General features: G+C 36.6%; 1 protein-coding gene across 4 annotated transcripts; it reads left to right on the plus strand.

Annotated features, from left to right (window-relative positions):
• The first annotated feature begins 13,329 nt into the window (after positions 1-13,329).
• spoon (A-kinase anchor protein spoonbill) lies at positions 13,330-25,201 on the plus strand. Of its 4 annotated transcripts, none has more exons than XM_069110629.1 (8): positions 13,330-13,520; positions 20,769-20,835; positions 22,026-22,880; positions 22,957-23,469; positions 23,561-23,776; positions 23,845-23,975; positions 24,118-24,214; positions 24,294-25,201. In XM_069110629.1, exons 3-7 carry the CDS (start codon positions 22,070-22,072, stop codon positions 24,211-24,213), a joined length of 1,767 nt encoding a protein of 588 aa, XP_068966730.1. In that variant the 5' UTR covers positions 13,330-13,520; positions 20,769-20,835; positions 22,026-22,069; the 3' UTR covers position 24,214; positions 24,294-25,201. The 4 variants fall into 4 exon arrangements, with proteins under 4 accessions (XP_068966730.1, XP_068966729.1, XP_068966728.1 ...); XM_069110628.1 differs by adding an exon at positions 20,178-20,350 and having other exon boundaries at positions 13,331-13,520; positions 24,118-25,201; XM_069110627.1 differs by lacking the exon at positions 20,769-20,835 and having other exon boundaries at positions 13,331-13,520; positions 24,118-25,201.
• The last annotated feature ends 1,620 nt before the right edge of the window (positions 25,202-26,821 follow it).

A 26,821-nucleotide genomic window follows, 5' to 3' on the forward strand; every position in this document is an offset into this window, starting at 1 on the left:
GAACCAACCCTCATCTTTCTTTTTCATGCTTCAATAAAAAAATCTATCAACCACTCCGCGAACTCTCAAACTACAAACACAGTGAAACTTTCACCCTCCTGTTCTAACGTCCTTGTAATATAAAAAGTAGAAGTAACAGGGTGAAAATAAAATCATTAAGAATTCTATAGAAACCTTTTTCATATTTAAATGAAAAACACTATAAAACACTTTTGTCCTAAGTTCCTTCTGATATGAATACAATTAATAGCTACAAAATAAAATCAACTGGTCAAAATGTATTTCCTAATAAAAACGATAAAACGCTTGAAGATTCTATAAAATGCCAACAATCTCAGATTTCTCATTACCAAATCTCAAACAGCTCGGTAAACTTACAATCAACTATTATGCAGGGTGGTAACCGGTAATTTTTTTTTTTTAATTTTTCCATCGAGACAACGATCTACAGTGAGATCCGTTATAACGAGACGCGATAAAGTGCACGCGTACCGAGCGAAAATTCAAAGTCGATTTTTTCGAAAACAAAGCCTCGAACGAAAAATTGTTATTCTATATTTTCGACTTCCTTTTTCGCGTAGAATCACCCTCTTTCCGCTTGTACCACCAGTTACCAACCACCCTATATATATATATAATATACCTAAAATTTTAAAATTCCATAAAATGTATGAAAACTCGGAAGAGATTGCATAAGATGTTAAAAATCTCGGAAGATTCCATAATATGCCAAAAATCACAGAGGATCGCATAAAATTCATTATCGAACCCCAAACAACTCGATGAACACCCCGTCAACCGTTACACATATTACGTAAAATACGAAAAGTCTTGCAAGGTTTAATAAAATGTCAAAAATATCAGACGTTTCCATAAAACATCCAAAATCTCAGAATGGTTCCATAAAGTGTGCAAAATCACGAAAGCTTCCTCATTGCGAAACCTCGAACACCTCGTGTTCATAAACGTCATCATCCATTCTCTCAAGGGCCGCGCAGTTTCATAACCTGAAAGTTACAGAGAGGAACGCGAGTTCCAGTGCTCTTAACTGCCTGGTGACTAGATCTAGGCGAAAGTAACGCGAGTTTGCCGCGTATCGGCGTGTCGTCCTCCAGGGTGACTGTCCAGGAATAGCTCAGGACATGGCAGTCGGGTGGTGGCTGCGTACGTTCATCAGTTCAAGGTTAGAGGAGCGCGGGCCGTCGCCACCGCGTGGTAGCGTCAGCGTCCGCGGGACCGAAATACATCCCTCCGCTGATGTATAAATACTTGGCCGTAGCTGTTGGCCGGGGACGACAGATCGTCGATGCATCCCGGTAACCTTGCCGTGCGAGCATCAGAGTCGACGCACCGATTTAAATAATTGCGCTCGAGCTCGACTCGCTTACGAAGAGAAAGTCCCTCTCAGTCATTCAGGGACACTTTGCTCTTCTAGGTGCTTCCAATCTTATTGCTCGGGATATAAACGTCCGGTTGATAGATCCAGGGAAATCGAATATGTACGATGGTGGCTAGAAAAACAATTTGCGTACCGTTGCAATTATTGTGGTGTCTGGATATTAATTAATCGAAGTCAATTATATTAAATTTCGTATTCGATAGCAATGTCATAGGATTATAAAAATTTGATACTCCGAGGGTGACATATAGAATTTGATAAAAAAAAAAAAAAGGAAAGTTAGAAGATACGTAAGATCGTATAGATACTTTTCGTAGCCACTGTTTCAAATTGGATGGAAAATTAGGGAAATGAGAAAGCTGAAGCGATTTTCGTGGAAATTGGTCAATTATCCGGGAATTCGGTGATTTGGCGGTACGATCGAATCGTTTGACGTTCGCTGATTAGTTTGACACTGGAAGAATCGCGTAGAAATCTAGTAGATTCTGGGATCGATTTTTGCGTAAAATGTATAAACCGTTTTCCTGGGGTTCAGTGATTTATTCAACCGTTAGATTGCTTGCAATTCATCGATTAGTAATTTTGATCGCAAAACAAAGAATTTGAGGAAAGAATACAGTTATCAACTAAGAAATTTCAATATTTCAAACTTAGTCTGAGACGGTAGAGGACGTTCCCCTGCCGTTCCTTGATTTTATTCCAATCGCTGGAGATTAAACCGTCTACCGGTTGGAAAAGAGAGGCAGCGGGTCATTCGACTGTCACAATAACGCTCTGTTTAGTTGTTTCTTGATTTACTGGTGTCGAGATAGAGCAGCTGATAGACACCGTCCTTAGGAAAGTCAACGACAGCGATTGAATTTTTCTTTTTAATATACGAACGAAAACATGGAACGCATCGTGAATCGTAAAGTACCAATGGTCGAGTGATGTTTCTTCAAGGCGAAAGCTTCGAGACTTTCATTCGATCGTGCATTTTCACGCAATGCAATTAGATCGTTCCTCGTTCAAACGATATAGGATGGCTGCATGCCTCGCGATAAGTTTATGCACAATAGATTCGTTGACCTTTACAATGGATGCACCCTGTCGCATGTCGATGACACCGTGTTCTATAAAGATACCCCGAGGAGGTAGGGCCTTTTAGCCTTTGTCTCATTCTCGTCCGGCAGACGTTGAACCCGATACTCGAGGACACACATTGAACTATGCACATGGGTAAATTAATTGCATCGCTTAGGAAGATCCTTAAAAAGAGAACACTTTCCTTTTGGTTTCTCGGAACTCCACGTTCTTTCGTTTTCTTTTCTTTTTCTTTTTTTCTTTCTTTTTTCTTTCACTGACACAAGTTTGCCACTGTGTGATGCAATAATCGTCATTTCTAAGGAAACACTGGTTCGAAGGTTAACAAGGGGAATTATGTTACGAACAACCTTGGAAGAAATTCCTTCGAGGAAAGTGATAAACGCGTTATTGGAAAAATTAGCCGAAGTTGATTAAGAGTTGATCGAATGCTTTGAGAATGATAAAACATATCTGGGAGAAAATTATTAAACGAATATCTATGATAAAATGTATCTATAAAATGTATGAAAAAATGTCCAACCTTCTAATGCTATCAATTTTATTTTTTTACTCTTTATGCTTTTCGATGTTCACCGTTATACTATTTTGTTTCGATAGTTCTTTCGGTTTATACCTCATGGTCGTGGATGATCTTTAATCACTGTAGAAGGATAGAAAATGAGATTAAAAGTGAAAATGTAATTTTGATCTCGCGTGAAATCTACAAGAATAACAATCTTGTAAAATAGACTACTTTCACTCTGTTTAAACCACTAAACAATTAGAAATCGCTGGTATCGTTTTTACGTATTTCGAAAGTGGGACTGCTTTTCACAAGAAAACGAAGCGAACCACTTACAGATGAAATTAAAATAAACTATCCGAAGGTTCTGATTTAATTGCATCCATGACGATTATAGAACAACAATACATTCGTTTAAACTTTTCACCATACATTTCTCGCCGGTCAATCGCCACGATATTTGCCATTGTTTTCGCGTTATCCGAGCCAGTGTGTGCGTCTATTTTCGATGTATCAGTTTCTTTCGTGATAGCGCGTACGAAAAAAATGATATCTCCGTGCAATGGCATTGGTTACAATGAACTCGAGACTGGAACAATAACCTCGAAGGAAACGGCAGACAGGCCTTGAGAATATAAAAAAGTAGTGCAACAAATAATGAGATTAGCAGGAACAACAAGATAATAACACCGCGAGAATGAACGCGCGAGACTCGAATACTTAATTTCGATACGTACCTTAACGAGTACGTGAAAGAGGAACGTTACGATCGCTATTTGAATATTCAATTCTAATTTCACTCGTAGCCAGCTGGAAGTTCTAATAATATAGGAAACAATCTGAAGAATATTCGCGACAGCATTGTGGCGGCTGTTCAGTTAAACGAATATAATCGACGATTATTATAAATATTCTAGCTGCGATTCTTATTACGGATGATAAATTTACCCTTACGAAAACTAGATACTTAATTCTTGTTAAAAAACAAAATTTCCAGTATTGTGCTAAATTCGGCAATTGCCAGCTATTCAAATACGATTGCGGACGTATCTATTGCGTTGACAGAAAATTTTAACTCCGATCTTTCCTAGAAAATTCTGGAACGGTAAAACACCATTTCAGGAGCAGCAAATCCAAATATCTCCAAAGGAGAATTGATCAGAGTCGCACAAATAAACTGCTGACGGAACTAAATCGAGTGAAAAGTCTGATTCCAGTCGTTACTAAAAAAGTTGGCTAACCTGTGAACATCGAAATCCCATTCGACCAACAAATCCAAGGAAAAATGACAAGAGAACCGATCGGATAAGAACGCTGACTCTTTTCTCTATTCTAACTAAGAATTCGACCAACGTGAATATTGAAACACCACCTCGAATCTAAGAGATGCAAACATTCTGAACAAAAGGATGGAGCGGACCCAGCCTGGCGTTTCGAAAGCTCGTTACACAATGCTATCGCGCCATAACGTTTTACGACTTCCCCTCTTTGCCGAGTAATCGTTCGAAGATCATAAAAAAGAAAACCGGACAACACGCGAAGGCAGACGAAATTTCGATTTCGCGACCTCGATTCTCCACTGGCGACTATTTTACGGGCAACGTTTCGGCCACGCGAGGCCCGCCAAGGTGCGATACACCTACGTGCAGCCAGGTCAAGGTCGTATCCGTGGTGCGCCCGCTTGGCTGAGTCATTCGTGCAGAATCGTGCATGCAGAAGCGCGCGCGCCAGTGCATCGAACCCGATGACCGTTGCAGCTGCGAGGCGCGCGCGGACAACTCCACGGCTCCACGAAGCAGCGCAGCCTCGTGCATCCTCGGCCGTATTCGGCTTGCATTCCGCGTGCATCAACCCGGGAGACCGCCCTCGAGAGAAGCGCCGAGTGCAATGCCCAATGCCGCGCGAACACGCGCCGCCACGACGCGAACAGCTGCGGCCAGGACCCTCTCCATCGACATGATTATGCGAATTTTCGTCGGTTCTACTATTCCCTTTCGCCCTTCGATATTCTCTTTCCTCTCGGCTTTTTTAATTCTTCGAGCGTATTTAAAAAGATACGTTTTATTTAAATGGTACATTTAGTTTCTCTCGAACTCGAGCGTGATTTTTGAAGAAGATCGTTTGAGATTGTCGACGAACAAAGATCGCTGTGATAGAAGTATGTTTTTCAAGCATATGGAAATTGTTATAGAATAAATAAATATGGACATTTTTTCGAATGATTTTAGAAGATATAAGAGACGTTTCAGTTAAATCTCTTTGAAGATCCACGTGTGTAGCGTAACTCTGGAGTAAGAGTAAGCGACATGTCAATGACTGTGCTCAAAATACACCACATGGTCCGAAGTTACGTGGTACTGTCCCGATGTTTCACACATCACTGTCTGTCTCCGACCCTTCGTTATTAAGCGAGCAAATTAATAGCCACGGGCTAATTAATTTTACAACTGACAACCAATTATTAATGTATTTGCTAAGAGATATGTAAAATATTCATTTAGAAGATTAACAAGTTTTTAATAATTAATCTTCATCTTGACGATTTTAATATAACTAATATCAATATCCATATGATTACAGTGCTGTCTAAAAATGTTTCATATAACTACCTTAATAGGTTCGTAATCTGGAAATCAGAATTGATACGGCTATCCGACGAATATATCGACATAAAATCGATACTTTGCACATCAATTTCTTCCATATAGTTCTCCAACTCGGAATATGAGACCAAGAATGCACGTTTTCTCATATGACGCGAGCATCAATACGTTCGAAAAGGATGCTCGCGCACGTTTTTGTTCCCGCTGATGTCCTTCGGCTTTCGAATTCTTGCGACTTCGATGAAATGGCAAAAAGACAACGACAAGACCACGCCAGGCCTCCGAGGGTGGCGTACGTGCACGATTCACCGTAAGCGTTTCGCCAAAATCATCGCTTCATCCAACGATTATTCATAACAACCTTAGAATCATACGCAATAACTATAATCAATCTATTATTAAACGTTGAACTACGCCTGTGATTTACGTGCAGTAGAATTCCACACATACTGAAATCAACGGTTAGAAAATAATTGTTAATAAAAATTAGTTAATAAAAAGATGAATAGATTTGGAACAACAGATGAAAGTGTTAATATGCTACCAGATTTAGAGGATAAAGCATGGTTGTTTCCAAACGTGATTTCATTGGATTCTTTTATCTGTATTTATGAAAAGATAAATTTGCATAAACATCCACGGTCTAGTTATGGAAAATTGAAACGATGCCATAACTGTCACGGTTGAAAGAAATTCTAGCGAATATCGACGCCAGTTACGGTCTCGCAGCCTACTATCATCTCGATTCTGAAAGAATTCTGAAATGGTTCTGTATCGGTTCTAAAACATTTTCACATCGATTTTATCTGACTCATCCTCATATTGCGTAGCAGTTGACTAAAAATTTACAATTCTCAGTCTATTATTTTCAACACGATAATGCTTCCACTTTCGACACGTACGTCGTGGTACACGTCGGTACTCTCTCCATCGAGATCAACCCCAACTTCTGCTGCTTCCTGACACCCTTCCAGCGTTCTCCCTAAGGGCCAAGCTCATAAATGCAGGATATCGCTTAGGTTTGAGAAACGCTGTGCGAAGGGCCGACGCACCGGCCAGGGTGAACGCTCTCCGCACGCCTAACACGCTAACTCGTCCTCTCGCTTCGTTTCTGCGTTGTCTCGCTCGTTCCCGCTAACGATGGGCGCCCAGCACGCTTCACTGCGCGAGCTTTCGACACGTTTCCAACGTACCAACAATAAACGAAATTTTTTTGATAATAGTCCTAACAGTTTTCCCTTTCGAATGGTCCAAGATAAAATTGACCGGAACATTGAACTTAATGAACAAAAAAGAAATTCAGGAAAAATTTGTCAATATCGAGTCTTTGTGGAACTAGCATATTATAGCTTCGTGATCGATTTTTTCAAAAAATTCCTCGTAGAAATATAAAGTTTCTCTTTTCTATCAGAATACGACCTTATCCTATCAACCAATCTGAAATTATTCTTTCTACCTGTTATATTTAACGTGCAATTAGAAGCGTCATTTTTTAAACAAAGTCCCACAAATTTTTTCCCACATCTTATTAAACACATACAAAATATAATGCGAAATATAATAGAATAAATCGATTGTTAAAAACACTACGAATTTTTTGAACGATCCGTTAACCGAAATCATAATCGATCACCGCTTTTATTCCAAATCCGTTCTCCGTCATTGACCAGACGAATTTCCTCGATAGTTTCCGTTTCCATCGATTCTTCTTCCTCCTTTCGAATCTGGAGTTCGACCGAGACACGGCGCCGCGTCCGATCTGCTATACGACGACGCGCACGCGCGCGCGCTAGTGCACACGCAGCCAGGCGCGTCGCGCAGGCATCGTGCGTGGCCGGCTGCCGGCCTCGCGGGGCCTAGTTCCGAGTGAAACGACCGGCACTGGACGTTGCATATGTGCGAAACGGGTGCAGCGCGGTTCGAAGCGCATATAGGGGAGGAGAAATCGAGTGGCGCGAGGGATGGAGGAGAAAGAGGAGCGAGAGAGAGGCGAGAGAAGTGCATGGGGCACCGCGTGCGTCGCGTTTCGCATGGTTACGGAGTTCAGTGTCCCGAGCCAAGGCCGCAGGGGCACCGCCCCACTGAACCAATTGTGCCACTTTTATGCTCCTCGGCTCATTTTCGCCGTGTTTTACCACTCGTCAGTCATCGATCTTTTTTCCTCGCCTTCGTTCGCTTCGTCTGCCAGACATTTCGCTTCGAATATCAACGTGGAAACAATGATTTTCGAATGATCGTTCTTTGATGAACTTTATGATCCTCTCCGAAGCCAAATTGATGAAGTCCACCTTCCGTCGGTCTTTTGTTACATAAATCAATTTTGTTACATAAATATACAATTAATGTTTAATTGTAAAAAGAAAAAATGTTCAGATTCTTCCATGACTGCAATTGTTATAAAACAGCGTTTTTACTTTACACCTTTCTGCACTTCTCTGTCAATCAAGTTGACCCATGTCGTTTTTAGGGGTTCATACGTAGATATACATTTGCATCTGTAAGTTATTCACTCCTAGTGGCGATCGTGTAAATAGGGAAATGCTTATTCACAAATTCAATTGTATATTTAAATGTATCTAACTTTGTTTATTTTATTTAACTTTATACAGTTATAATTTCTATTGTATGATAAATATATTTTGTAGAAATATTCGATAGGGTGTAGGTTTACGTAACAGTCGCAAATCTTGAATTTTTAAAAATCTATAGTTATATATTTATTATCGCTATATCTACAATTCATTTGCAAACTGAGTTCCGGAGACCACTCATTGTTCCTATAAGTAATGGAATAAAAACAATTTTAAGAAAATTCAAGAACAATTTCATCGAAAAAAAGAAAAGCTTTTGAAAAGTAATGTTCCAAAACCGGGTATCTCATCGCAACTGGTTACTAAATTATTCAATTTGGAGATCAGATTTTTCACATCTACAAATTTGGAGCTGTCGGATAAAACGAGTGAGAAAAATAAACAATAATTTTGAGAAATAACAACCGCTTTAATATAGTCAAATCGAATGTGTAAACCGCGTTGGAGTCATCCAGTTTAGGAAACGAACGGAGCTGGGTTGAAGGGCACTGAGCCACGGTGACTCACCGATAGCTATACGACGAATTCGCTGGATCAATGTCAACGAATTCCACGTATCGACCGCTATGCGCTCACCGGAACATCCGGACTTCTCTTGAACCTGGAATCCAGCCATCTCCGACGTCTACATATTCACCACTTAAATAAATTGCATCATTGAACTTAACATTCATAAAGAATTTCTAATAAACGAAGTAATATCTGTAATTTTTTTTTTATATAAAATAAAAAATCTTATACATCAACGATCGCTAACGTATTTGTCGAAAGAATCGTCCACTTTCAACTTTCGTTTAAATCTATTAGAAATCGACACGAACGAAGGTGTAATCATGTTCCTTTTTTTACCTGTATGCATCCTTCTCTCAGTATCAGCTTTTACTCGATAATTTTCGGAATCGTTAAAACGTATCCTCTAAATACAAAAATAATATAGAAAGCTAATACAAAGATAGAATCTATCGCTACGTAATTATTAATCTGTTGGGGCAATATTAAACATCGTGAAACTTTATCATCATAGAGTGGCTATGAAAAGTCATAGTATCTTTAGTTTCCAACGAAGCGCTTCTTTCATCAGCTTGTACATTTCGTTTTTATAATATCAACTTTTAACAAACATATGAAAGTATTACTAAGTGATACAGGATTATAATATATTTAGACGTAATTAATTAGCACGTAACTAAATGTACAGTAGATACTTTTTGTAGCCACTGTATATTTAAATAAATTTGTCGTTTTTTTTTCTTCGAAGGTGAGATGGAATTTTTCAAAAATTCGCCAGGGCACGGTACGAGTCGAAAAGCAAGAGGAAGTTTTAGGCGAAACTGTGCCATGGTGGCGAAGTTTCAGCCAGGTTCGCGAGCAACCGAGAGATTTGCGAACCCCGGGAAATGCGTTTGGGTTTGGGAACCCCCAGACTGGAGGGGATTGCCCCAGACACCCCCTCCAGCGAACAGATCTCCCTCCACCATGGCTATAGCTGCTTCTGGAACCCTAGCCAACGTCAATGGTACGGGGTGCAAAACCCTGTCTGCTTGATAAACCGTTGCACCGCCTACGCACGATATGCATTCATCTATAATGAAAGAAGAGGGGTAAAAAATAAAAAGACTTTATAACAGAATTGTATAAAAAGAGAAAAAAATATAAAACAGAAAAAATATACAACTATCGTCTCTTTTATTTTATTTTTAAACGAATTAACGATAAAAGGAATAAAGTGGCAAATATCGAAGAATCGTGCGTGCAAACAGAAGATCGCCGATCCCATCGGTTGACACGCTTCAAGACAGCTCTCCCGCATAATGTTTCGCAATTAGGCCTTAAACTTTCTCCGTTAATTAAGATTAATGGGCGTTCGTGTTATTAGAGAGCAGGCGGGATGATTGTTTCAATTGCTTCGAAAGTGATAAGTTTTCTCTAAGGTTTTCCCTTTCGTTCGAAACCGTCACGGTGAAGCGGCGATCAACGTCGAAGAATTGTTCACGGTACCGTGATCGGCGAACCCGCTCAATTTTCTCGTCTTATCGCAGCCAGAAAATAGCTTCGTAGTTTAATCTTCCAACGCACAAGTCTTTCGTTGATTCGTCGATGAAGATAATTCAATTTTTGTTTAACAAAAGCAAACTGGATGTAACCTCCATGGACAATCAGCTCGTATAATAAGAGTTTTCCAATTTCCTCTGCTACTTATTACTTTTCGTTCGTACGATCGAAGTTCACGCTCAGATAACTGAATTCAATCGCTAGCAGTCCATTTAATCGGCCATTAATTACGATTTCGTTCCAATAAATGAAGTTCTAATGTACATTTTAATATAAAATGTCGAAGCTTGTGTTGCCGTTCGTGTATGTCACGGACACGCGCATTAAAAGATCGATACTTTTATGACAATCATATTTTATTCGTCGTTCGTTATTTCCTCGCGCGAACATACGTTCAAACCCGCTTCCTTCGAAGCATAATACAATGATAATTAACATCGATGCATAGGAAACGGTACAGTAGCAATCAGAGCTTTGCGAAGGGTGCGGTACGAATCAATCCTTTACCATGTTCGTAATTAGTCCGGCTCATTACAGTTGTTTAATCAATAGGCCGATTGATGCACGTGATCTAGATGTAAACAATCGATGTATTTCGGTGTCATAGGCTATATAACGCCGGTACGAAAGCTGGGGTTGCGAACCCTAGCAAGGTATCCGGCCAGCCAACCAGCCAGACAGACTAACATGAAAGGGGGTGACCCAGACACCCCCTCCACCGCGTTGTTTGCAAGCAACTCGACTACCGCATTGGATAACAATCGCAGGGTTAAATGCACTAGCGAGCCAACAATAATCAGATTGGATGCCTCTGATGGAAAATTAAAACGACACTCAAGGTCGAATGTAAATATCGTATCGTCTAAATTCATCGAGTACTCGACGACGAAAAATTTCTTCATAAACGAAGAAATATATAAAAGATAGGATTTTCTTTCCACCGTTTATTAGGAAATAATTTCAATGTTCAGATTTTGAATTTAAGCGAATACGTAATTTCTGTAACGTTTGTTAATAAAAATCCCGATGGATACACTGGAAGAAAGGTTCCTATCTATAATTAATAATTGACAGTAATAATCAGCATGACAGGAAAAGATCTCTATTCGTGCTTGATATGATTATCGATAATAATGTCGATAAATTGGCAAAAAGGAAAATACTTACTTCTGTAGGTAATAATTATTAATTAGAAGCGCAACGGATACAACGAAGATGGCGCAACATGACACGGACAACGCGAGGATAAATAAAGGAGAAAGACCGAGAGGAAGGGCTGGCTTGCTATATAGCTGGTTGCGAGGGGAGAGACGATAGGAAGGAAGGAAGGGCAGGAGAACGTAGAGAGGGAAGGATGATAAGGTGAGGAAGGGAACGGGGAGAAAGAGAGAGAGAGTGAGAGGAGGGCGACCGTGGTGTTGCTGACCCGACGACCGCTGTAACCTTGCGTTCCGACGCCACACATCCAGATCAAACCATCTCATAGATTATCTGAGGACCTTTAGATTCTGAGCAATCGCGTATACACGCTTAGGAACTATCGGTCGATTTTCGAATTTATCCCCCTGTTTTGTGACATCTTTTTCTTCGCCTATCTGTTCTTGAGTAGGCATTGATTAATGAACTGGACCCTCTTGCATAATAATTTAGTAACTGATGATGTCAGTAAATCGATTATGCAGTGAGAAATTACAGGCTCTGACTTCTATTGCATAATCAGATCTGATAATTCGATGAGTGTACGTCGAATGTGACAGTCAGTTTTGTTAAATGTTGTTTGTAAGTTTTCATTCGAAGGAGATTGGCTTTTATTTTACAAATTTCTATGTCTTTTTACATTCAATCGTTTCCTTTGATGTTCGTAGCTGTATAGAATTTTATCAAGAATTTCAAATATCGCCGACGTTCAATGTTAATTACTAAATTTAAAGATTGAATAATAAATGTTTCGTATAACAATGTACGGATTTTCATACGAAAAATCATTCAATTCTGCTAAAGCCACGAGCTGCGTCGTCTCATCGAAATAACCACTACGTTTGCATTACACGTTATAGAATACCGTCGTCGATATTATGCAGAATAGAGAACACGCCGTTCTATTATCATTTACATTTTTATGAGAGTCGACCCACCCTTTGCCAGGATTTACGCTTGGTCTATGCATGTAAGTGTCACGAGGTACTTCTTTCATATGAAATCACATAATTCTTATGGTAAAATTGGTAATAAAATGTCTATGAAGTCTGCATACATTAGAAACATTGTACAGTCATACAGCGAGGCTCGTTAAAGATATGTTACCAATGCGTATACATTTTAACGTCGAGGTCATCCTATGTCTAGGTCAAACCCATGTTCTACATGGAGTTTATAGAAAATCACTTTTAAAAATAAGATATTTCTTTGAATAGATGTAGATACATAATGGTGTCTGAATTTATTTTTTCGCGCTTTTAATTTTCATATAAAACAATATTAAAGATTATTCCTTTGTCGCAGAAACACATCATTATTATGTTCTTTCTACATATTTGTTCCTTTTTTAATAAAATGCTATCGTTGAAAACAAATATTTCTACGAATAATTTATCATACATTTACTTCTGTTTTGTACATATTTTATTATGCGATGTTTGAACGTTCCCACGTTTTCAAACCAGACAGTCTGCCATCTTAAAGAAAACAATTGTACTTTCACATAAATGTATCCTTTTATCGTATGCAGTACACTACATGAGCTGTAAAAAACTACATTACCAACGACTATTTATACAGAAACTACGTCTATGCTTTGTCGATTGATATACGACGCCACATGATTGCAATAATATCAATGTTCTGTCACAAGATGGCAGTGCATGACAATATAACGGTTATCCATCTTTTTCTACAAACTAAATATTAACTATTTATCATCAAATTACTTTTTTATATAATAAAGAATCTCTGTATCAACTTTTTAAGCTGTTTGAATCTAGAATTTCTGAATTTTTCGTTATCATGAAAATTTGAAATCGTTAGTAGTTTGGCGCCAATATCGAATCGTTTCCTTTTCACTGTACGGCGCTACGATCGTATCGTGCCGGACATGCTGCACCCGAATTTGTACCGCCATATTGTCTCTCACAAGCGAGGAAAAACATTGTGGTTGCGTGATGTGATTTTATTCGAAATTCAAGAGAAGTTGATCATTCAGTGTTCTTGGCACTTGGTTATAATCGCTGAGTAGATACGTACAGAAACTCGAGAAGAAATTAGACGCCGATCGACAAGTAATTATACAGGTATGTCGGTCATTTTTGCAAACCTCGTGCTGCTGTGACTCGCCTAGCGGCTTTCCTTTGTTATCTTTTAGTTACCATGATATAAAACTTATAGAGTTCCTAAATTGTTTCTAATCTGTGTTTAATATAGATGTTCATTTAAGACAATACGATTATCTGTCGGGCAATTAAATTCCGATACACGATTCGAACGTGGTGACTGAGGTTATTATTTTCACCGAATGTGACCTTACAGTGCGTAGCGAGAGTTCCGATGACCACAATATGGGCATATTATATCAATTCGATTGACTAATTTAAATATATAACATGCGGTTTGTCTCATTATACCCGGTATCCTCTTCGTTTTCTCTATGGTACGAATCGCGTGTCTACTCTTTCACTCTTTACAGTGAAATATCGGCACACGTCGTATGGCGATTGAGTTTTTTAGTCGTACACAACATTTGGAAATAACGTATTCCTGGATGGTTATATATACGTACATTCCTTAAACTTAAATCTTTCTGCGTACTAATTCCCATGTTATATATATATACGTTTGGTTGTCTCGTGTACCGTTGTATTTTATCTTAGCTTGTACGAATGTATTGTATGAGCTAAAGTACACTGATTTAATTATAATATCTGCGTACTTGATAGATCATATAGGACTGTGTAGTTACCGTCGAGAAACTATATGTTTGATACTTGTAGCGACATTTTTGTATCTTCATTATCTTGTTTAGTTATTAACAACAATCGATAAAGTATTTCGAAAGCAGGCCATTTGGTAGGATACTGTATACTGTCTGCACTACCTATAGCATGTTGTGTTCCTCCATGTGTGTACGGACATTTAAAGGGTCAACAGACTGTGGAGTCACTTTTAGTTACGTGCTATTTCTAAGATACGTTTGTACACTTTCCGATCATGTTGCTTCCTAAGGCAGATGTCCCTGAATATGGCATTGGTTATTTCCGTATAACGTTAGAATCATCAAGCGTAGTCACGTGACCACCTGTATGAAATAAAATTGAAATTTCATTTATTTTTACGACGCTATTCGAGTTTATCTCGATAATAAATTATTGAAACACGTACTGTGTGGCACAGATATAAATTTAAATATGTCTGTAAATAAAATATGTCAATCAAAATGTAATTTGCCATTTGTACGCTATATTATTGATTGATAAACAAAAATAGTACGAAAGTGTATTTTATCTATTAACTAGTTCTATCGTTAGAATGTAGTATTTCACTTTTTCTATATAATTTGTAATATTAATTAGTATCTAAAAGTGAAAAATACTTTTTAATTTATTTTAATCAAAATTCTAAGTGAACATTTCTGCAAGGTCACTTTTATGTTGGATAACGTAGATTTGTACGTTTCCTTGAATTCACTGATGGATGAGTTTATTATCAGTACTATAGGATACAATGTAAACACAAAATGTCTAATCTATAGCGATACGAAATGTTGTTAACAGGTCTTCGATTAAATCGGAGGTTAAGGGTAGCCACAGATTAATCAACGCATATGCAACGTATTTAATTTTATTTATGACATTTTATCCGTATCTTGACATTTTATACATTTATAATATAAAGTGATAAATAACGGAACGTAAATATTCCACAACATTTTAAATATCACATCTCGATGTAGCAGTTAACACTTACTTAATAGTACTTCAATTTTGGTCCGTTATCGACTACAATTTCTTTTACGTAACGTCGTAATGATACAACAATTTTGCAACAGAGTGCATGTACTATTCAATCGATTCTCGATCTGTAACGTGGTGCGTCCCTAAATTGAAATTTTATCCGAAATAACTGAACGTTACTCTGTAACTGTTCGAACGATTGATTCGCACATTTCCCACAGAGGGTGCTGGAAGGAAAGTTTCGTACGAAAACGTGTTTCACGCGAACAGCAGGATCTCTTTTGTATCCCTTTTTGTTGCACGTTTCATCGTTCTTCTCGCGGGTTCCTCTTCCTCTTTTCGTTCTCCTTCCTCGCAATACTCGTTACTCGTTACCCATGCTCGGTTACTTCATCGTTCTCTCTGCGCGTGCAGGTTGGACATTCCAAGAGCACGTTGAACCGTCGCGGTCACCTTCGTCTCTCGCATTTCTATACTGTCCCCAGTGTGTAACGATCTTGCCGGATAAAATCTGTCCACTCGTAGACGGGTGTCTCCCTCTCTGTCCACTGATAAAACTAATGCGCGAAATTTTAAGTGGCGCTTACAAACAGCACGTCCATCTCGATTCGTAATTACGACGCGCGCGCTCCTCCTTAGCCATCGATGTGATAGTCACGATTGCATGCATTATTTTGAGATGAAAGCACCTTACAAACACGGCTCAGTTGTATCGTGGAGAAATGGCAAAGAGGACCTAGATACAACATCCGCGATCCAGATATCCTCGCATCCGGGTGTTCGAGATAATATCTGTCTTGGAAATTAATAACTCGAATCAACCAGAACTGATTTTAAAGGCATTAAGCAAGCATGTCGAATAGACTAGTAACGTCTAGTGTGTATCATAAGCCGGATCTTCACCGAACCAACAAAGAGCAACTTTTTATTGCTGTTCCATGTTTCTTGAAGAAATCGCCGATGTGAACAAAATGTTTCTAAATGTTTCTGCTGTTCGTTGGAAATATTTCGAAGCATGCAGTTAACAAGTTACACAAAAGGTTGCTCATTGGTGAAGCGTTGAATACCTGGCTAATCCTGTGTTCAATGGTTTTGACCATCGGAGAGACTCTAGGGGGGGGGGGGGGGACAAACGTTTATTCGTATACGTCTTAGGGTTCGTTCGGCAGTTGTGTTTGGTGAATTGTCGAAACGATCGATACACGCCTTAGTGTAGTTTGTGGATTCTCTAAGAATTTTGTCTTGGAAATTAAATTGTGGCGCGTAATCCAGTTCGTGACAGAGAGCGACTACTCACCGATCCGATCTCCGTTACCGGTTTGATTTTAATTTAACTTTTCTTTTTTTCCCCTTTCGGTTTGTCCAGTATGTATCCCTCCTCTCTCTTTCGGGCAGCACGAATAACAGCTCGAGTCGTTTTCTTGCTTCACCTTGGCCAATCTCTCCTCTCTTACTTCTTGTACGCTCTGTGTGTCGAAAGAGATTAAGCAGCTTTTGAAGTTGTCTTCCTGATGAAAATGCTCGATGATAATTCGCGAACCGTTTTTTTCGTTCGTTCATGTTATTCGGCGTCCGTTATCGTTAAAGACGATGCGGCTGTTGTACTCGCGACGGATGGATCGCAGGGAAACATTGAATTTCTTATAAAACTGTTGGTATACGTGGATGAATCGTAGTTCTCGTAACGTATCGCAGGGATTTTGACAGTGTTTAACGCTCAATGAAAACTCGTGTATTTTTAATGGGCATTTAAAAATGCCAGTAGATAGGCAAACTTTTCGGTTTCTGTGGCCAATAATAAATTTGGAAATTTATTAAGAGATGCTGCTACATTTGCTTGGCGGCTACATACATATTTCTAGTAATACATCAGTCAGACGTTGCCAAGAAACTAGTAATAAATTCTATAATGAAGCGAATATATATGTTGGCGGTGTTTTGCCTATTTTTTAGTTTGATGCTTAAAAAGGTTACTATCGATTATATGCTTCTAAAACAACTTTCGATTAGATGAAAGATCGGTATCGTAAAAATGTTCAAGATAGCGCACGACCGATTTAGATGGTATCAGCTATGCCATTAAAAAATTGTGCCAAGGAGAAAATATATGTATATATATAACGCGTGAATAACAATAATAGAGTTTGACAGTTTGCTATACGTAATAGAAAAATTAAAAAATTGTATTATTACTTCATTATGAACTATACTATACCATAGTTATAATGTAATTGTGAATTACAATATCGATACTCGTACTAACTCGATGTTGCGCTGCTGTTATACCAGAGTGCAACGATACTACTATAATACATATAGTGATGGTATACTGATAACACAATAAGATATTAAAATCTATTGCTACGTTTTGTTAACTGACTACTATACAGGGTGGTTGGTGACTGGTGGTACAATCGGAAAGGGGGTGATTCTACGCGAAAAAAGAAGTCGAAAATATAGAATAAAAATTTTTTTTTTAATTTTTCCATCGAGACAACGATCTACAGTGAAATCCGTTGTAACGAGACGCGATAAAGTGCACGCGTACCGAGCGAAAATTCAAAGTCGATTTTTTCGAAAACAAAGCCTCAAACGAAAAATTGTTATTCTATATTTTCGACTTCTTTTTTCGCGTAGAATCACCCCCTTTCCGCTTGTACCACCAGTTACCAACCACCCTGTATAATTACCATACTGTAACTATGCCACTATGATGATAACGTGCTATTATAAGCGCCTGGTATATATATGTCGGAGAAGGATTGGAATTGTGGGCGTTCGATGATCCTTTACTTACTTTACCATCGCACATGTAGCTAATGTTGATTGGTACGAATGTGGACACTACAAGAGGCTATGAGTAATAGCAGCGATAGGGTGGTCGAGATGATGGTGACAACGAGTCTCAATATAATACACGAATCGGGTAAATTTCTCGATATCTCAATCAATTCATCCAACGACTAACTAACTAACTATCTACGTAACTCCCCCTGATCCAAATGAAACTGTACTTATATGTTCTTATCCACACTTCTCGGGTCAATCTTTGTTCTTAATGAGGGCCATATAATCATTCCATACCTCTGTCAGGTACACGTCCCTTCTGTGACCGTGGCTATGTCCAGTGACCCGCTATGTCACTTCGAGCCCGAACCCATCGTCATAAAACTATTACATTAAACTTACTATTACTGTTAACATTACCCATCGTCATAAAACTATTACATTAACTATTACTATTAATAATAAAACTATTTCTTATTTTTATTACTTAAGTGTAGGTATAATAAAAGTCTGGACTAGGGTATTGGGGTTTTTCCCAACATTCCAGCCAGGAAATCCCGATGTTCTTTTATCTCCGACATATAAAAATAAAATTGTCATTACTGTGTTATAAATACTGCTATAGTTATACAATAATTACTATATGAATTATAGTTACGCACCGTGCTGTCATTTACGAAATGTTATAAAAACTAAACTAAAATTATATAGTAATGTTATATCATAGTTACAATTAACAGATTTATGGTTAATATCGCTGTATGAATCATAGTCGCGCGCCGCGTTATTAATCACGCTATAATTACATTCATTTTCGACGTTTTATAAATACTATACTCTATAGTTACCATTAATAGAATTGTTATAGCTATCAGTTACCAAAAATATCTTCCCACAATGGTGCAATATCCAACGTTAGTCGAGGTCAAAAATCTAATATGTCATCGAATATGCTACACTTGTAGATGCACCATGTTCAATTTTTCTTCGCGCCTTACGTTGGAATTTGAAACGCATGAATGAGCGTAGATCGTATTCGTTCAGCAGTATACATTTTCGATCGTTACACGAATCAATGCTAGCGGAATGTCTGTGTGACGTAAGAGACAGACGCATTATCTATCATATGTGTCGCGTAATCGTTTCTCCACATTTCTAATTTTCACTATTCCAAATTTCCTCATTTCAAAAAATTTTAATTAAAAAAGTGAAAATGTTTAGTCATGTGTATTTTTATTAAGTAAAAGGAACATGAGTTTCTTCCACTTCACAAGTTTCAGTTTCGTTTATCGTATTTTTAAATCGAGAAACTTTTTTCGATTGAGAAATATATGTCTTTTTTTACGATAGGTAGTCTGAATATCTTAAAAGTCACCGGTTTGCACTTGTGGGACCTACACTCGCCTGATAGATACTCTGTATCTTATGCTAGCTCTTATGATAGAAACTTGTGATTTTATGCCACGTTGCGCAATTCCTTCGTTTCATCGTCAATTTTAATCCTTTTACTTTCGGCGAAGATTCCGCGATAAACAGGATAGGATAACTCTCTGAATCATATTGTACAAAAGCGTGAACGCGCCGCTCTATAACTGCGACGCGCATATTACGCTATTTCTACGGTGCAAAATTCGGGAAATTATAATTTTTCATCGTGGCAAATTATTAGGCGAATCGTTATCATCGGAAGATACAAATTGTCCATAATAACAGATAATATATTTCGAAAACTTTAACATGTGTTGCTCGATAAACAGTTTAATAGCAAGTAACATTTCCATCTGCGAATAAGTAGTGTAAATTAGCGGTGCTATTCTTCGAAATAAGTTACTCCTGTAATTCAAACCGCTTCCGTAACTATTCACTCACGAACAAACCATTTTCTAAAATTAAATTTTGCTCTTCTATATTCGATACTTCTAAGCCAACCTAAATATTAAAATCACGATTTCACCGCTACATTTTCACTCGATTTGACGTTATAAAAAATTGAAAGAAAGGAAAAATAGAAAGGAAAAGAATTCGTAAACATTATTAGTACCATCATCGTGTGAACGCCCCTTAACGTATTCGCGCCTGCGCATTTGTTAGCGGTTCCAGTTGAACTGGCCTCTTCAGAGGTAACCACGTGCTGAAAGCCGTAATCGTCCCACAACCGCAGTACCGCGTTGATCGTGTTAGCAATAGTGTCTTCGAACCGCTTGTTAATTTCAGGTCGCCTATCGGAACTCTTGATTTTCACTGGTTCGTTCATTTTGCCGGTCTGTATACCTGTGCGTCCGTTTTGCCGGTCTGTATACCTGCGCGTCCATTTTCCAAGCGAGTAAACGGCTTTGCGAAAGTGTCGAACAATCTCACAGATGGAAATAAGAATGGACGTAATATCGGTGAGTCGTATATCTGACCTTCGTCGTTAGAGGACTGCTCGTCTGGTGCCTTGAAGTTCCATGGAATTATACGGAATTCGTGTTTCATATATCGCCAAAAGTCGAAGAAATTTATTCTAATCAGATTCAACGCAAAATATTTACTTGTGAATTATATCTGAAGTTACTTTATATCGTACGTTTTTTTAAAATATGAAGAAGCAATGAAAATTGTATCTTCTAATTGTGTCTAAAATTTGGTGAAAGTGAGAGAAACAGATTACCATCACATATGTCTACAATTTACGTTCGATCTAATCCATTCATCGTATTGTTGCCTTTGAGAAATTGAAAATTCTTTGTGTTAGACTCCTTGTTTTAATTTTATTTAATTTTATTAAATTGTGAATATGACACGGATGCTTTCTCTGAACTTCAGGTATCACAGATGGGAACTACAAGCCTGCATCAAGCGAGGGTGAATGCACTATACAGAGTGTCTCAAAGTACGTGATACGGTTCGAGCAAAATTGAATCTTCTTAAAGAAAAATATTAGAAATATAATACGTAATGAGAATATGTTACGAGATTTGACGTACATTTTCAATATGTACAGTGTTTCTCTCTTTTTTTTTTTTGAAACATTCTGTATAATTTTTATTTGTGTTATATATTTTGAAGTGTACGATACATAGCGAGTTTATAGTATGAAATTAGGATGTTCTGTACGTTCCATATATAAACCACGTGTTTTGATACAATCGTATAGCGTGTCATATTTTGAAACATTCTATACATTTTAAAGGCTGAGTCAACCCGACTTTTTATTCGATGAAAATTACACGGGGTGATGAAAATTTTGATTGATAAAATATTCCATGAATGAACTCATATATCGGTTTTTTATTTACTAGCAGTCTCGGAAATTATAATTTAAATTCACTTTACACTTAAATTCTATTCGAAACTTTCCTTCGAGTAAAAAAGAATTAAACTTTCATTTGTATTTCACATTCTCATTGTAGTTACAATTCTGATTAAAAACTTGTCTTATTGTATATTACTTTTACAAATTTTTTGATTTTCAGTGGGATGTTAATAGATAAGCATGTAGCATATTTGTGCGTATATGTGTTAATTAATTTATTGAATGAACTTTGTATATGTTTTTGCCTGTATTTAAATTATAATTGATGTTGTGCCTTAAAAGTGTACAAGAACGAGTAGATTTTGAGAGTATTTAATCTTGATCTTATTGGATATGACAATGAATTTTTTATATTTGAAGAACAAGCCGTTTGTTTGTATACAGTGTCTGTACTCTTAATTAAGATATTCGAATGAATACAGTTGTGACCGGAAGTTACGCTTGTGAAACGGTAATTAACAAAGGAAACCGAGTAAGACGAGAGTCTGAATAAGAATTAAATTTCATCGACTTTGCGCGCTCGCTGTAATGTGGCGGTTTTATCGTAATTTAAAAATATAACGAGCTAAAAAACGTGATGCTAACAACGTACCACGTGTTAAAATAAAATTTATCAAACTGATTACAATATTTTAGATGATTGTATAATTTGTTGCATAGTAATAATTTGTCACTCTAATCTATCGTTCATAATCATTATGTTTAATTTACAATTTTTAGATTTTTTATTAGTACACGTTTTAATTATGCATTATATTTATTTTCAGTATAAAAAGGTTCTTAAGATCAACAGCTACAGTGGATTGGAAAAATGTTTGCTACTCATACTCAAACGGTAAAGTGGACTTTGCCTGCTTTTGCCCTTATAATTGGTCTATTGTGGTACAAACGGCGTCAAGCAGACAGAGCTGATCCAGGTGGAATAAATAAAAACTGTCACAGCAAGGAGAATATTACTGATCAGGAGAAGCAGATTGCTTCGTCAGATTCTAATTCAAGCCTTCATGATTCTGGCATACAAACTAATGAATCCTGCTCATTGAGTCCTTCTAATCAACGGGTAGAAGACATACGGGTAGAAGAGATTGTTTCTATCCCTAGAAAAACAAGCGAGAATTTAGATATTCCGCAAAAAAGGTCTGGCTCGCCGTGTATTTCTGCGCATTCTAGAACTCCTCCTAATGATGATGGTGAAGCATGGTACAGTTTCGTAGATACCTCGTCGAAAATGGAAATACAATTAGGTAGTAACCCAATAATAAGCAATTTCGATATGGTTGCAAAGAGTAGAGGTGCTTCCTCCTTGGAAGAAGCCGCTGATTCTGATGATAAAGTATTAAAGATATTTGAAAATATCGTCGAAGAAGAAGAACAAAAGTTAGCGCCTGAGAATAAATCAATAGAAGTTGTCAATCAGAACGAAGAGAATAATACAAACGATGAATGTAATTATCTACCAAGCGAAGAACCATCTGTTTCCACACCGCTGAAAGATAATGTTAAAACACCAGCTCGAACATTATCTGAGAGAGATTCTGCTAACCATAGTCCAGTTTCTGGTGTCTTAGAAGGCAGTGTCACAGATGAAGCAAGAAGTGAGGGGAGTACAGATAGTGGAAAAGGTAAACATTGGATGAGTATTAAATGATCTATATTTAAGGATGTTATATCATTAATACAATGTCATACTTATTGTAGGTGGAAGTATCAAGGGTCATACAAAGGACACTGTAATGCCAATGATATATGAATTTAGCATACCACAATCTTTAGTTGGACGACTAATTGGTCGGCATGGAAGTTTCTTGCAAAATATTCGACATAAAGCGGAAGTAAGCATAGTCCTCAAACGTCATCCTATATCGAGAGATCAAAAACTTTGTGCCATAGAAGGTTCCACAGAAGGAATAAACATTGCTCTAGAAATGATACGACAAAAGTTTCCAGAAAAAAAGTTTCCACAGTTGACACTTCATCAGATTTCACCATTAATAGTACCTGAAGATGTCCCTTGGGTTGCTGAATTAAGACAGTTATCATTAGTGGAGGGAGTAAATAATGATGTTGTTATATGTCACATAGTGAAACCAAACAGATTATTTGTACAGCTTCCTACTCATCCTACCTATCCATCCCTACGGATTTTAGACGAAAGGATGACACAGTTATATAACACGACGGAGTCGCCATCAGCTCCAGATGAACTTACTAGTACGTTTATATCGTATTTCTATAATTGTTTTTTCTTTCCATTTAGCTGTAATAAAAGTTCTCAAATATTCTTTCTTTATTCAATTTATAGGTGGTATGATCTTAGTTGCAAAATGGTATAATACGTGGGTCAGAGTATACGTCGAACAGCCAGATCCTCATGGCGAACAGCATTTAGTACGACTCGTTGATCACGGTGGTTATTGGGTGTTTAGTAGTTCAGAAATGAGGAAAATTAGGTCAGATTATCTTACGTTACCGTTTCAAGCAATTGAAATATTCCTGGCAAATGTGCAACCAAAAGATGGTACGTACATTGCTGCATTTCCGTGTGCAATTTTTCATATACATATATAAATTGTTAATTATGTACAGGTGAATGGAACCAAGAAGCTTATAATACAGTTGCTCACATGTGTACCGGAATTGTCGGTCAAGCTCAAATAGAAGGTTACATCAATACAAACACATATATTAGTCTCTATCTTAATATTCAGAAACATGGGGTAAGTAAACGCTAGTTTTGTAACAAAATTTTTAAGGTTTTTTTTATTGATTAAAGATATAAATATTTGTATGAGTTTGTTATAACATAACTAATTATTTTTTTCGAATGAATGAGTTTGTTAAATTTGTTATATGTTGCAGGTGATATCTCTCGCCGATGAATTAATAGCTCGTGGATTCGCGGAATCCATACCATTAGAAAATACAATTCCAGAAGAAGGTATATTAATCTCTTAAGGTATGAATTAGAAATTTAGTCTATAATAACTATACTTGTAAAGAAACCGTGATAATATGTGATCACGTAATTTTTTTAGTCATTATATGCGTATATGATTCATTTTCATTCTCATATTTCATACGTTAAGAAAAAATACCAAGGAAATGATACTTCCTAACATTAATTTGAATGTTTTTATTAACACCAGCAATTTTCTACATCCTGTTCGATATGTCATCTATTAAATCTATTGAATCATATTTATTAAATCTAGATTGAATTACATGACATATTGCATATACATTCTCTTGTTAATACATTACGTATCAATGAACATATGTAAGGATAAACAATATTTAACGAGCATTTATAAATACTCCTCATGTATGATTTATAACAAGTACAAATGTAAACTATTGTGTTTAGAGTGTGGCATTTTTACGTGCATGGTTAATAAAATTTTTTAATAGTATTTATCATGTTACTGGACGGAAAAAAGGATTTAGATCAACTTAAACAGACAATAGATAATTAAGCAAAAGGAAACACTCCTCCCCGTACTTATATGCTGTCAAGAGGTACAATAGATTTATTAAATGCCAAATGTACGATATATAATACATATTTATAAAACGCCACATTCTAGCGGCTGAATTCGAGTAATAAGAAATTAGAAAGAAAAGGGACATTTATTGTACATTTAAAACGATATTCAAATGATTTATAACATAGGAACAGTTATTTTACGGTATGATAGTGTAATATACATTTCTGTAAAGTACAGTGAATGAAAATTACAGATTTTCATGAATTACAAAAGCTACGTGGTATGGTCCATGATACTTTTACTTCTAAAAACTTGTGGAACTAATTTGTCCTACTGGTTTCTTTTTTTTTTTTTTTTTAATGATAGTAATAATACAAATACAAATTGTTACATTAAGTTCGGATTTCAAATAAACACAAAATGCAAGGGAAAATATTTCGGATTATTAAGTTCTCTATCTGTAAGCAGACTTCAATCATATGTTTGTAAATAATGTAACATTACTACTACGTTTATAAAATATTTATATAATGTATCTTATAATGGTTATATAATAGAAAATGAAAAAACAATGTTACATGTTAGCTGTATGTAATGATAAATATGACAAGGTATACAGAGGTAGCAGAAATTTATATATTTTATACTTATCAAACACTAATAGAGAAAAGTGATTGCATTATAACTACACTGGACGAATCGGGAAATTCGCGTCTCTGTGTGACTTGTATTACTTACTACAGGTCAAATTTGTTTATTCTAACGTAATTTTTAAATGTAAATTAAAGTATATAGGAAACCTATTTTGTCTAAATCGTGTGAGATCATTGTATGAATACTCTATTCCTTCTCTTTTTCTTTTCCTTTTCTCATACTGTATTTAATACAAAAGAAACGATCACGGTGGTATCGTTAAATAATTTGGATTACTCTCATTAAATGAAAACTTCATTATTGATATTTTCTATATATTTAACGTTGTAATTTATCGTATAATCTATATTACGTTGAACAGATATTAACAAACGTTTAAACAAATATCTTTTTCACATAGGAAACATTTTCTACGAAGTTTTTTTCATAATACTAATTTTTTCCTATATAATTTTTGCTTTCGGTTATCGCGGCAGGTATAAGCTGTTACCTTCTTACTTCCTAAGGATCCCGCTTAATATTTATTTACTTAAACGTTTATCTCATTTCAATTATGTACTGCTATTGAGCAGATTACGAAGAGACTGGTAGTCTTTTCTATAGATTGTACGGTGTATTGTTTATATTTAATCATAGAATGTGTTCTGCGGTTTACTTTCGGGTGTTTTCACCAACCGCAGCCATATTTGTTATGCATAGAAATAAAATACCATTAAGCGTGATAAAAATCGAGAAAAAGTAGCAAAAAAATGTGATGTTTGCTGCAGAGAAACAGTTTTATACTGTTACATGTTAATATTTACAGTTTATTGATACGTAAACACTATAGAGATATTTGTATAGGGATATACATAGGATACAGTTATTAAGCCGCTTATTAAACTGTATGTGCTTCAATGTATCACCATCGTGAAAGCAGAGAATTTTTTTAATTCGTTGAAATCTTCTTACGTCAGGGTTACAATTCTAATCGTATGTATGCAACGAAACAATTATACAAATATATTATTTTATTATTTGGTACGTCTTCCAACCAGAAGAAGTACAGATAATAAGATTTTGTTACATTAGCCTCTTAAATTCTAAGTAGGATATTTTTTACGTTGCGTACATGTATATAGCATACACGATCAACAATAGCACCCAATTACTCGTGTTTCTTACGATTTCATTTATCATTATCGATTAAATTAAACTCATTTTGTATATATCTCAATGTAATCTTCGGCATTCTCATTAAATTGCATCATTTTAATTGTACTATCTTTATTCTTCCTGCGAAACTGCTATATTTTTTACAATAAATATTTACGGCAACAAATATGTTCAATTTTATTGTTTAAGTTTCTATCCCCCTTGAAAAGTGAATGTCTGTTGATGTTATCCTGTCTATCCTATATAAAAATTTTACCTGCTTACCTGAT

This window comes from Bombus flavifrons, chromosome 3, assembly GCF_040668555.2.
Source record: "Bombus flavifrons isolate JBK064 chromosome 3, iyBomFlav1_principal, whole genome shotgun sequence".
In the NCBI taxonomy this organism is placed as follows: Eukaryota; Metazoa; Arthropoda; class Insecta; order Hymenoptera; family Apidae; genus Bombus; species Bombus flavifrons.